General features: G+C 32.5%; 1 protein-coding gene and 1 pseudogene across 2 annotated transcripts; both read right to left on the bottom strand.

Moving 5' to 3' along the window:
- Positions 1-518: 518 nt before the first annotated feature.
- On the bottom strand, positions 519-4,849 carry LOC131598869 (protein-tyrosine-phosphatase IBR5-like; annotated as a pseudogene).
- Positions 4,850-9,377: 4,528 nt separating this feature from the next.
- LOC131598868 (EID1-like F-box protein 2) lies at positions 9,378-11,144 on the bottom strand. 2 transcript variants are annotated; one of them, XM_058871440.1, is made up of 3 exons: positions 11,005-11,122; positions 10,500-10,582; positions 9,378-10,247 (listed from the first exon to the last, which is right to left on the bottom strand). In XM_058871440.1, exon 3 carries the CDS (start codon positions 10,236-10,238, stop codon positions 9,492-9,494), a length of 747 nt encoding a protein of 248 aa, XP_058727423.1. In that variant the 5' UTR covers positions 10,239-10,247; positions 10,500-10,582; positions 11,005-11,122; the 3' UTR covers positions 9,378-9,491. The 2 variants fall into 2 exon arrangements, with proteins under 2 accessions (XP_058727423.1, XP_058727422.1); XM_058871439.1 differs by lacking the exon at positions 10,500-10,582 and having other exon boundaries at positions 11,005-11,144.
- Between the last annotated feature and the right edge of the window lie 2,980 nt (positions 11,145-14,124).

Raw genomic sequence — 14,124 nt, 5'->3', positions numbered from 1 at the left:
ATTGAACCTCACAGACTCTTTAATGATGAGTTCCTTGATATCTTCGGTGAACATCAATTCCTCGAAGTCAAAGCTGAATAAATATAAATTAGAAAATAAATAAACACAACTTATCACTACTAACCTATCATTCAAATTTCAGTTACCTATTAATAGTTCACAAGTGAAACTAACGCAATCAAACCACTAACAGTTTCAATACCATGACACCATCTTTTGCAAACTAAGACATTTCACTAATCAAACTAACATTCAACCCCAAATCCCATCAACAGTTTCAATACTAACATCTAACTGTCAAATAACAACCTATCATGAACAGCCTAGTTTGGATATCATGCATAAGCTCAAGTTGAAAGTCCATATGCCTCAGATTCAATATTTTCAAACAAATGCTTAAACAGCATGGCCACCGCAGCCAAACTTTAAAGGAGAATAAAGAAACTCAAGAATGCAGCAACATTGTCTAATTGTATATACTTCTATAGATAGAATTTCAATTGTAATAACAGGGAAAAGAAAAGAACTTGATAAAGTGCTAAAATTCGATATAACTCAATATTACAACCATCATAATGATTGATAACTATGAAAATATTTAAAATGATTGGAAGAAAAAACTATAGAATTGACAAGTTCACTTATGATTGATGTCCTATAATAAACCATACCACAAAGCCAAATGTTTTTGCTGGTTGGTCAGAATCAAGATCCATCCATTTGAATATCGGTGACATTCGGATTAGGTGGATTTGTACTAAAAGAATTTCCAGTAACATTCTGGCCGGCTCCAAATGTGAACTCGGTAGGAGCTATATCGAGAGGTGGTCGGGTGAAAATTGAAGGAGTTCCAGCACAGCTGAAGGCGGGAAAGGCGGGAAGTGAAGGTAGATCGTTGGGTTTCGGGAAGCCGAAGCTAAGTGAAGATGGCCCTGCTGGAGGTGAGAAAGCAGTAGAAGGCAGAAGAAAGGAGTTTCCGACTGATCCAAAGAGAGTTTTCTCGTATTCCTGTAGATGCTGGTAGGCGGCTGCATTAAGAAAATATGAGTACTTGTCAGAAAGATGGTGTTGAGATAAGAAGCAAAACTTTGCCATTCAAAAATAAAAAAGTAAAGAAAATACCTTCGGATAATTCAACGGATGGTCTGCGTTCCTTTACCCACTAATAACTCGGTGCAAGTCTCCACCCTCTCGACTTCATCAAGTAGCCAATCACAACAGCTGGGGACCTGGAACAAGATATCCGTATGTAACTCGCATGTTACATAAAAACTTAACGGGCTAACATGTTATGAACGTATAACTAAGGTATTTGGCCTATCATATATTGCAACGTTATCTTACCGACTCTTTCCTGACATGCAATGAACCAGAACATGCTCCTTAACCTTCTCACATTGCTCTGCAAAATGATCTTGCGATGTTGATTTCAATTTCATTATAATGTGTAAATATAACATCAACAGTGAAATAATTACTCTAATTATTTGTTTTAGCTAGCCAAGTCAAATATAATGATCAAGACATATAAATTATCAGTACACAGGAAGGAACATACCTAGAAACTGGTTTGCTTCATCAAATTAGAAACCTTTGTCATCTGGGAGGTAGTGATATGTAAATGAGTTCTTTTAAATGTTTTGACAAGAAGGGACGGTCTGCACAAAGAGAATAGTGGTTAATATGAATTCAGCTACGCTGCATTGCTATAACACCATTATAGCCACTCTATGTAACGACTCCTAAAATGCTATAGCGGTATAACGGATAAAAGGATAGCCGCTATAGCAAAGACTAAAAACCAGTATACAAAATAAACATAAATACTCAAAAATAGACTGATACACAAAATTAAAGCGAACATCATAATTAATAGTTAAAGAAGCTAAAGTATAGAGTAATAAAGCTTCAGCAGGGAAGAAAAATAAAACAGAACTGAACTAAAAAGTAGAAAGAAGAGCAAAGTGTTTATTTGTGAGCAAGAACATAACGTTACTCTTCGAAGGGTTTGGATTGAAATTTATACTCTTAAAAGAGATCAGTTAAAAAAAATTGAAGAATTTTTCACCATAATTCAAATAGTGGATGCAATAGCAGCTGCGATAGCATGTGGGGGCCGCAATTAGCCGCCGTTACAACCGCTATTGTTGACAGCAATGCTGCAACATGGCGAAATTTGAATACCACCCAAATCTAAACAATATTGCAGCTATCATGAGTCGTGATGTTGCAATGTTGCAACGTGGCAAAATTTGAATACCACATAAACCTAAACAATATTGCAGGTATCGTGATGTTGCAATGCTGCAATGTGTCAAAATTTGAATACCACCCAAATATAAACAATATTGTGGCTATTTTGACGTTGAATGCACAGCTGCAACGTGCACCTAAACCTAAACAACAATTGTGGCTTTTGTGACGTTGCAGATCGCGGCAAAATTTGAACAAATTGCTATTGGTTTGCTAGATTACAAAATAATTTCAAATAGCAGCTATAACAACAACATAATGTTCAATCAAAGATATCTTTCAATAGGCACACTACAACAACAACCAAGCCTGATTCCATTAAGTGAGGTCGGCTACATGGATCAAATTACACAATAATGTTCGATTAAAGATATATTTCTATAGGTTCACTATTGCATATAAATTTAATCAAACCAATACTTTCCTGGATCCAATGATTGACAACATTGAATCCAAAACAATACACAACAACCCTAATGCACAAACCCAGTCTCACCACCACATTAAAACAATCAACACACTCATGATTTCAATACAAAAACATCAACAAAAAGAATCATCATCAAGAAAAGCCAATCATTGAATAAACAGAATCATAATCATCAATCCAATCATTGAAAGAAACATCAAACCAAAAATAATAAAACTGATTCTTACATTGAGAATCCGTGAAATCCCCTGAGTTTTAAGAAGCTCAGACCGCGAAGCATTATCATAGCTCCCCAAGTAAAGAAACTCCGGCAAGATCACAGAAGGAAAAACACTAACTTGAATCGAACTTTTCTCCGATCAAACAGGAATCCTATGCCCACAAATCGAACACACTTCACCTTCTTCATATTTGTGATAGTGTCCATATACCCCACAAGGGTTTTCCCTCTCTCTCTTCCTCATTATCAACACAATCAAGCAGTTTCCCTCACACCTTGATCGAAAAACACAGCCTTTCACACAAATCAAACCTAAAAATCAGATCTTCATCCAATTTAACAAAAACCCAGATGAAAAAATCACGATTGAACTCTTACTGAATTTCCACTGAATCTAACCGTGCAACCCAACTTGACGACCTACAATAACACGTTGAATATAAAAGCCTTTTAAATCGGCACAGTTTGCAGGCGATGTTCCATCTCTCTTGAACACAACTTTCCCATTATCAACAACAAAAACTGAACAATCCTTAGATAAATGGACAATCTTACCCCGAAGCACCTTGTTGCACGTGACATCCCCACAAAGCCAGACCAAAACCCCCTACACCAGACAGAAGCAACACATCAGATGATTCTATATATTTTTAACAGCGGGAAGAAAACAAATATCATCTTATAGAATCAGGAAAATAATTATGATTGGCGAAATCTTCAAACTGAAAAACAAAAGAATCATAAAATCAGGAAAACAATTGATTCAAGCAAAACACCAAAGCCACACATGATGCTGAATCAGATATATAACCTGCACAATAATTTTCTCTCCATTGTTCTGCTTAACTGCATACATAAAGTTGTCTAGAAGCTCTGCATATTCCTAAACCACGATGAACAAACACAATGTTAGATATATAGAAATTTCACACCCAATGTATAAAATCCAGTGAGTGTTAGGAATGATCAAACCTTCCCAGTTGCTCGGTTATGTCTAAGGCCAATGTAAAACTCATCATTCAGCAACTTCTCATTGTTTGTGCCAACATCGATCGTTATCACATGAAAAGAGAAAGTGGAGTAATGTTAGAACAAACATGAATATGAATAAGAAGTCTCAAGAATATTCATAATTCATCATTAGGGTTTATGTGAAGGAATCATAATTTTTAAGGGGAATGATTCAAATCATGTTTAAAGACCTCATACAGTTTCACAGAACAATCATCGGCCTAATCTTTACTGCAAATCACAAATAAACTTTGGTTCACAGTAAAGAGAGAAAGAATAAGTTAACATCTGAGTCGAATTTTTTCACTGTAGAAAATCAACAATAACATCACAGTTACGGTTCAGTACCAAGGGATTACGATTCAAAACCCTAAAATTCCATCATCATCGTCATCCTCATCTATACAAATTTTCCAAAAACAATGAGAAGGAAAAAAAAGAAGGCAGTTCATATTCAATAAACCTGATAAAACACTAACATTCATGAAACCCTATTTCATCATCATCTTCCTCATTTTTTACACAAACCCTTCAGAAAATATTGAAAGAAGAAGAGAGATTATAGAACTCAAAATACCAAAAAACAAAGAAAGATCTCACCGATTTGTTGTGACTTTCAGCGTCACCAACATCATCATCAATTTTCACGACCGTAACCCTCAACAACAACCATTAACGGTTCAGAATCAACATCACGATATAATCAGCAAACGTGTTCATCGTCACCATGAACATCATATTCATCATCGCGAACTCAGCAACAAACCCTCAAAGAACAACAAACCCATCAACCAACAACCAGATTAAATAACAAAACTGCATGCACAAATATCAGAAGAACAACGATATCTGAGAAAGAGTTAGGAAAATGATTTATTTTTCGGAAGGAAAATGAAGAGAGATAGGGTTTGTATTGATTGGAGCAAAACCATAGTTGCAAGTAATCTGAAAAGTTGAGCCTGCAGATTTGATAGGGAAAGGTTTTCATTGAGTGAAAAGGTGAATAGGGTTTTGCGAAAAAAGAGAAACAGGAAGATGGGGAAAATAGAGAAGAGAAGTGAAATTAGAAAGAGAAAGCAACATGATGCAAAGAGAGTATACACGTGTATAGTCTAAATGAAGAGGAATTGAGAAAAGGGCATTTTTGATATTTCCAGAACAATTAACTTTCTTATATGATAGATATGGTTTCTTGTTCCCCAAGTAAGACTTTGTTCTTACTCCCATTTTAATCTGTGTCTGAAGTATTGCTTTCTTGTATACCTGTTATTAAATTTTATGCACTCTTGTTCTGTGTGTTGCTGCTTTGCATAGGAAATTTAAGAAGTACAGAAACTACCCTTAAGTTCTTATGTAAGTCTTTCAGCTTGAATACCTTGTTCTGTGTCTTTCAATTAAATATTAGGTAGTCGAAATCTCTTAGTTGAAACTGGTTCAGAATCTACTGCTAAAAACAGAACCTATCAGAAATATGAACCATGCACATTCATTCAAAGCTCCAGAGCAAGCTTAGTGATACTTTGAAGAAATAATGTGGTTTCAAACATCTTGTTTCAAGTGGACCAGTGATGGTGATAGGGACATGCAGTATTATCATCTCAAGACATGAAATAAAAAGTGTACAAGGTTGTTTTGCTGTTAAGGTTATATGAAGAACTTCAACGAATATTAATTTGATGGGTAAAAATGATCAATCTTATTATGAGTTTGGTGACTGATGTGGAAATCCAATGTTAAGTGGATCGGTCGGAAACATGGATATTTTTGCCTCTAGAAAGGTATTTGACAAGGAAATCATATTTCATTGTATCTGTTTGTTTCACTGTATTTGTTTGGTTTGTGTTTAAACAAATTATGTCATTTCATTTGGGGGATTGTTTATTGTATTTTAGTTGTGTTCATGCACCTTGGTGAAAAATCAATAATATCTCTAAAATTTGAAAAAATATTTTTAGAGCACTATACCACAACATTTCGTAAGTGAATCACCCTTGTTTTGCCGAAAAAATAGCTTGGAAATATACCTTTGAAATAAACCTGGAAGTATACTTCTGTAAGGGAGATAGATAGGCTCAAAATTGAAAGAAATTTGTCTAGTCAATCCAACAACAACAATCAAACCTTATCCTACTAAGTGGGGTCAGTTACATGGATAAATTTCTACCATAATGTTCTATCGAGGATCATGCTTTTATCTAAATTGTTAATCTTGAGATCTTTCTTAATAACTTCCCTTATAGTTTTCTCAGGTCTTCCTCTACCTCTAACTATTTGATTCCTCTCCATCTGATTTACTCTCGTTACCACAAAATCTGCAGGATATTTTCTACTATAGATGCTAGTGCTACCCAATACTCTCTCTAATATTGTCATTTGACTCATTTTTAATCTTATCATGTATAGTCTTACAACACATCCAACAAAATATTTTTCTCTGCTACACTTACTTTATTCTCATTTTTAATCTTATCATGTATAGTCTTACAACACATCCAACAAAATATTTTTCTCGCATGTCTTACCACAATCTGTTAAAAATTTCATTTCAACTTGAACGACACCTTTCTGTCACATAAAATCCATAAAGCCCTCCTCCATTTCAAGCACATAGCTTGAACTCTATGGTTTACAACCCTTATATTTCTCAATTGTTTTGTATTATAGATCCTAGATATTTAAATCGTGTGACTCGTGGGATGATATGGTCTCAAACTTTCACTTATAGGTTAGAAACACTTCTCCTTTTGCTCAACTTACCTTCCATATATTCCGTCTTACTTCTACTTAGGCGAAGCCATACGTTTCTAAAGCTCGTCTCCAAGTTTCAAAACTTTCATTTAAATCCCCCTTCGACTCTTCTTGTAGGATTATATCATTTGCAAAAAGCATGCATCTAAGTGCTAGCTCTTAGATGTGCTTCGTGGATACATTCAAAATTAAAGTAAAAAGGTATGGACTTAGGGTTGAACCTTGGTGCAAACCTATTGTAATGTGAAAATCATTTGCTTCTCCATCCTATGTCTGCATACTAGTCGATACCCTTCATACATATTTTAGATAACTCGAATATATGCAATCCTAACCCCTTTCTTATCAAATAATTTCCACAAAATCTCTCTAGGCACTCTATCATACGCCTTTTCCAAGTCAATAAAAATTAAATCCAAGTCTTGTTGGTCCATTTGATACTGCTCCGTCACCTGTCGTAGTAGATAGATTGCTTTCATGGTTGATCTCCCAAGCATAAAACTAAATTGATTCTCAGTGACTTGAGTCTCTTACTTAGTCTCTGTTCAATCATTCTTTTCCATAACTTTATGGTATGACTCACCAGTTAAACCCTCTTATAATTTGCACAATTTTGTATACCTCCTTATTCTTATAGATAGGAACTAAAGTGCTTTTTCTATATTCATCTAGCATTACTTTGACCTCATAATTTCTTTAAAGAGTTTGGTGAGCCACTCAATACATCTATCTCCAAGAACTGTCCACACTTTAATAGGTATGTTGTTTGGTCCAACCTCTTTACTGTTACTCATCCTTTTCAAAATTTCTCTTGGCTCTTATTTATGACTCTGACGGTAGTAATTATAATTTCGATCCTCTTCCCTAATGTTGAGTTTGTTAGAGTCTGTTGAAATATCATATCCTTCATTGACTAAATTGTAGAAATACGTCTTCTACCTATCATTTATATCTTTTTCTTGAACGAAGACTTTTCCTTCTTCATCTTTAACACACTTCACTACACCCAAATCTCTTGTCTTTCTTTCTCTTCCCTTAGCAAACCTTATATATCAATTTTTCTTCTTGCTTGGTTCTCAAAGATTAGTATAATATATCAAAAGTTTGGGTTCTTACTTCACTCACCGCCTTCCCAAGTTTCAACATTTTTACACACAAACCATTCTTTAAAACAATAATTTTTAACTATAACTTTACTCTGAACACTTTCATTTTACGACCACAATTCTTTACCATAGGTCCAAAACCTCTTAATTTTCACAATGTCTTTTTAGCTAATTTTCTAATCTATTGGGTCATCTTGTTCCACATATCATTTAATTGTGTTAGCTTACTAATAGATAAGAAGCCTTAAAACAAATTCAAAACATGCAATCCATCTTGGATGATTGTTAGAGGATACTAAACAATAGAACATGTTGCCACAATTGAAAGAGAGTCGTTGACAACTTTAAATTTGAAATTTCTTATAAATAATTTATATTAGAAAAATAAACTAGATTCTTCGGTCATGTGATCGATAGCTCAATAATAATAAAAAATCCAACTATGATTAGGAATGCCACTAATGTGAAATGTGTGAAAAATTACTTATATAGACTACAAAGCATGAAATAGTTTGTACGATTGATTTAATTGTTCCTTTGTGAGAAGAAATGCAATTAAGGATGATGTGCAACAAACTTTGATGGAACAAATCTCCGTCCACCACCTAGGCCGAACTGGTGGAACAAATTCTCGTTCACCACTTAGGCGAAAGTCTAGTAGAACAAATTGTCACCTCTACTGCGACCTACAATATGAACTTATAGAATGTCGCGATCACCTCTGCCTTGATTGTTACAACTATATACGACCAACACCGTTTTTTTTTCTACATTGTCGTCACATGATTGACACTACCTTTGCTTGGAATTTCGTATCCACCACTGACACCTATCTTTGATTAACGATTGAGTTAGCATCGATAGGACTTCTAGTGAAGAAGTGAGTGACAATATGACCTAAGGATTGGATAAGATCCACCATTTATAGGGTCGGGTCCTAAAACAGAATGACATGATAAATGATAATGATACTCATTTTAAAACAAATTTTATTTGCTAAAACGATAGTTATTTTGAAACGGAATGAGCATAAGATATTTGACACGTCATCATCGATAGTAATAAAAAAGAATTGATAACATATAAACATACATGTAAGTTCCGTGCCAGACACGTAACCATGTTGGACACTAAGAGCATATATATATATATATATATATATATATATATATATATATATATATATATATATATATATATATATATATATATATATATATATATATATATATATATATATATATATATATTTTGATGATTTATTAAACGTACAAAGTCATCCACCCATGTTAGTAAATAATATTATCATTTTTTTTTCTCTTTTAGCCAATAATATATTGAGTTGGAGTATATTGAAACCTAATTTAAACTTTTAAGTGAATTATATGAATATTTGAAAAATATAATTTAATTCTTTAAATTATTGAAAAGTATAAAGAAATAAAATATATTAAGTGAGGTCTATTTATAAGGTCCATTTATACCACCAATTTCAATGTGCAAAGTAATCTTCAAATGAATCTGAATGAGAAAATGCAACTGAATCAAAACCATTCTTAACAAGTATATGAATTATTGCATTACCAAATTGGTCACTAACATTCACAAATCAACACACCAATAAATATACATGATATATACCACATAGTTCATAGTAACATCCTTAAATCTGATTCATTAACAAAAATGTCGGTAAAATACATGAGAATCATCAATATCTTACTTACTCCTTCTCAGACACCTCTTCTGAATCAGACAATGGCAACAATGTGCAAATCCCAACCATGTGTCCATTAAGACACACATAATAATCGACACATTCTTCATACGATCCCAATCTGCAACTCGCGGTCTGCGGTATCATGTTAGCCTGCAGCATGCTCCACAGCCTCGCCTTACAATACGGACAAACTTCTGTCGAATGGAGCCGAGCGCCTTTGTTAATAAGCATCCTCCGAATGTTTGTAGTAGCAAACGACTTGAAAACTCCGCGGAAGAATCCTATATCTCCTTCTTCGCCTTGGTCAAGATGCTCACAAGGATCAGACACATACAAAACATCGTTTACACATTGTGGCAAAAGAAAGCTCTTTCCCGATGTTTTAGAGAATCTCGTCCTGTAAACGAAATGGCCGGGGATATGAACGTTGTTGAACAAACCGCCTCTTTTGCATCCGGAACAGTGTATAAGCAGCTTCCCTAAGGCACTCCAGTTTCCATCAATGCTGTGAGTTCCACTAGATTGGAGATCAATCATCATCTTAGGAGCTCTCGTTCGACAAAACTCTTTCCATAGAACTCGTTTGGCAAGATCATCGAACCATTTGCATACGCACGACAGAGTAGCTATTAGCTTCGGGTTCCAATTCAAATTGTTAAACACCAAGAATATCACGTCTTCGCTTAAATGACCTTTTGTACATTGGCAAGAAGACGAGTGTACGCATCGGTACTGCTTCGTGAGAATCATTTCCTTCACCTGAAAAAAGTTTCCACAAAGAAAGTAATGCACAATGCATTTCAATTCAAGCAATAGCATTGTAACCTAAACAAGACTAAATCAATGCAGTATTCAGAGCCGTCTTTGAGAGCGTACAAGTCAGACTAACCGACAGATTCAAAATTTGTCACAGTTAAACTATAGCTAAATAGAGTCTTCAAAAACTTAAGACGACTCTGACAGTACTATATGATAGCAAAATTTGAACAAACCGCAATTGACAATACTAACCTTAATTTGTTCAAAAACTCAACAAGCAACATAAGTTCAGAGTTTCCCCAAATTCCACATGCACAAATATAGCAGAAAAAAAGCTGAAATATGAAAGCAATTAAAATTGAAATATCCCAAAATTCCAAAAACAAACAATAACACATTGAATTAACATGAATCTGTTACTTTACTAGAGACAAATCCAAAATGACCCATCACTAGATTTCACAGAGTCCCTACACAAAATTAGAAATTCATGAAAATCATTTACAATCAAATTCAAACTTCAGCACCAAAAATTGGATTATGCAAGCTTGCAATTAGATTAAAAACAAACAAAAAAAATCCAGATTGTGTGTTATCTAAGGTTAAAGGAACAAGCTTTATGATCCATTTATAAACCCCAAAACCTTAAAAGGGTGAAAAAAATGAAGAACTAGACATGCAATTGGAAGAAATAACAAAGAACAAGAAAGAGAGCAACTTGATTGTAAAAGTTGCAAAGTAAAGATGTAATTTTCACCTCTGAGTAGGGGCAATTTGGTCCAAGAAAATACACACTTGAAAGCTGAGAAATGCAGAGAGAGAGAGAGAGAGAGAGAGAGAGAGAGAGGTGGGAAAGGAAGAAGAAATAAAAAAGGAAGAAAATCAGAGCTTTGCAAGAGAAAGTTTAACAATTTGATAATATCTAATATAAAAATATACAATTTACACTATCTATTTTTTAGTAATTAAATTTATATTTTTTTAGTTTAGTAGCTTTATAATGGTCAAAATTTTATTTTTTAAAAGTGTGTAAAGTGAATTTCATGGATTTGAATTTTCATTCTACAATTGAATATTTCTATACAATATCAATTGAATTTATTTACAGAAATTTAAATTTATATATTTTAAAAAGTGAAGAAATATAATGAGAATAAGAGAAGGGTAGGTTTGGACAAAATGTATTGTCAAGTGATGTTACATTGGTTCTGAATCATGATTACGTGTCATTCGGGCAATGGTAGTGTTTTAACATTTCCTTAAAATAATCAAAACAACACAGTGTTTGAATTCAACAAGTGGAAAATGATTCTTTCAATTTTGGTCCACATCTCCCACTTGTCAGATTATAGATTGAGGTTTTCATTATCATATTTGAGATTCCCTCATGATCCTAACTAACTTGATACATATTACAAGTATTTATTTTATAATGCAGTAGTAAGAATCTTATCTATTTCTCTACCAAAAATAATTTTTTTTTATTATTATAGTTTTGGTGTAAATAAAAAATATATTTGTACACATTTCAAAAAACAGTGACATTAATTATATATATTAAAATTATAGTAATTGATACCTCCCTTTCTTTTGAAAAACGGAGATGATCTTTACTCGTAATTGGATGTATAATATTTAAATTGCTGCTAGTATGGTGTTGCTTTGTGGATCATTACTTGAGAATAAATTGAGGAATGTTTTCTAAACCAGATTGAAGACATATAATGTTAATTGTATGACCCTATTTCAGAGAATTTGTGGACTATTACAGTTATTTTTAGAGGTTTTGAATTGACTATAGAATTTGGTGTGATTTTTTTTTTTAAGATTAGTCATAGCAGTTAAAGTGAATTTTGTCTTTCTATCCTTCGTAGAATTTGGTGTGAATTTGTAATAGTATGTACAAATAATGATATAGACTATGATTATTTATATATATATCCCTGATTGGATTTGAGTTTAGACAACTTTGATTATATTTGATATTATTATATTAGATTATATTTGATATTATATATAATATCTCAATAATATATCAATCTCAATAATATCTCAACAAAGATATCTATAAATCAAAGAACATACTGGGATTATGAGTTAGGAATTCATGACTGGTCAATCGTACTCTTTTAGCGAAGTGGAGATGAATGATGCTTATAGGGGACTTAAGTCTTTCGAGGAATATTCTTATAGTTAGATATTGAGATTATATTGTTTCCTCTCTTTGTGGGGGAAGACTACAGGTTTTTGTTCTAATTCTTCCTAATGGAAAGATGTGTCTCTTCTTAGATCTAAGGACGATGATAACTCAAATTGATTTATGTAGCTGGATTAAGCCCTAATAGACAATCAATATTAGTTGTATTTTCTTTTTTATTATGACATTGTATTTATTGTGTTCCTTATATATATATATATATATATATATATATATATATATATATATATATATATATATATATATATATATATATATATATATATATATATATCATGGTCGATCCAACACATCTCAAGACCTAAAGTAAAATTTAAATTAAATCTTTTTAACATTATAATAACAATTTCGTCAAATTAACATATTTTTATTTAAATTGAAATGAATTTTTTTAGATGAAAAATTATTTATTTAAATTAATAGAATAAAATTTTCTTAATATTTATTTTTCAAGATAATAAAACTAATCCATTTAGATTCTCTTCTCATATTTTAAAAAAGTAACTTAAAAAAGTATCGTTAAAATTTCTAAAAATAAAAATATTATGCAATAGGTCTTAAAATTGTTATATATAAAATTCATTTTCAAATTAACAAATACACATTCTAGATATATATTATTGTTTAATTGTCATAAAAAATAAGTTAAAAATAATTGATTTTTTTCTATACAAACAATTAGATTCTATTAGATAAGTAAAAAAAAGTTCTTAGAATAACTAGTATATTTAATGGTATATTAAATGCGACATAATATTGAGATTCTTGTAAATATAAATACATTATTCTTAAAGTATATGTAATCAAGTTTTACTATCATATAGGAAAACAATTATGCATAGAGATTATTATGTGACTTGATTGATGACTGTATCTCAGAGGTGTTGGCCAAGTTGTGTTTATATTCAATAGTATTTTGTGGCCCTTTTTTCACTTGGTTTTATGGAAGTTTTATGACAAAACTCTAATTTTAGTGTAGATATTTGAATTGTAGCTTATTCTTGTAAATATTGTGTCGTTTGATAAATTTCAATTCATTTTGTAGGTTTTTTTTACATGATTGAAGCTTTGGGCACCCTAGGGCAAAAGAACTAGCTTAAGAATGCATTTTGGATGAATTTGTGCAACTAGAAGCTCGCTTAGTGTGCCGTGGCGCACTTAGAGGAAGTTCTGGCATAGACAAACTCTTTTAGCGCCATTTTTCTGGGCTAAGCGAGGTTTGTGGCTGTTTACATTAAATACCTTCGCAACCGCGCTAAGCGTGCCCTGCTTGGACTTAGCGCAGTCTACTTTTCCTAATCCTATAAATAGAGTTTGCCTAGATATTTTGGGGTTAGCTCTTCATTTTCAGATAAAAACACATGAGAAAACTTGATCAACTCATAATCAACAACTTGGAGCATCAATCCTCGATTCTTCAACTTTGATGCTTGTGAATCTTTCTCCTTTCCTTTTCAAGCAAGATACCATGTCAATGGATAGCTAAACTTCTTTAGTATCAAGATTAGATGTAATTAATCTTCACTTGTATGTATTTTCTTTAAGCTTTTGTGTGTGAACAACTTGATAATCAATATAGATGATAATCTTTGCTTTTATTGAATATTTATGGTTTAAAAGATTGTGAGATACATCTTCTATATCTTGATCTAAGTTTAT

Source organism: Vicia villosa, linkage group LG4, assembly GCF_029867415.1.
Source record: "Vicia villosa cultivar HV-30 ecotype Madison, WI linkage group LG4, Vvil1.0, whole genome shotgun sequence".
Lineage (NCBI taxonomy): Eukaryota > Viridiplantae > Streptophyta > Magnoliopsida > Fabales > Fabaceae > Vicia > Vicia villosa.
The sequence above is the reverse complement of the archived record's forward strand: the minus strand, read 5'-3'. Positions and strand labels throughout refer to the sequence as shown.

What these genes read in the sequence shown, in the direction of transcription:
- LOC131598868 (XM_058871439.1), bottom strand. Translation starts at nt 10,238, where the DNA reads ATGATTCTCACGAAGCAGTACCGATGCGTACACTCGTCTTCTTGCCAA.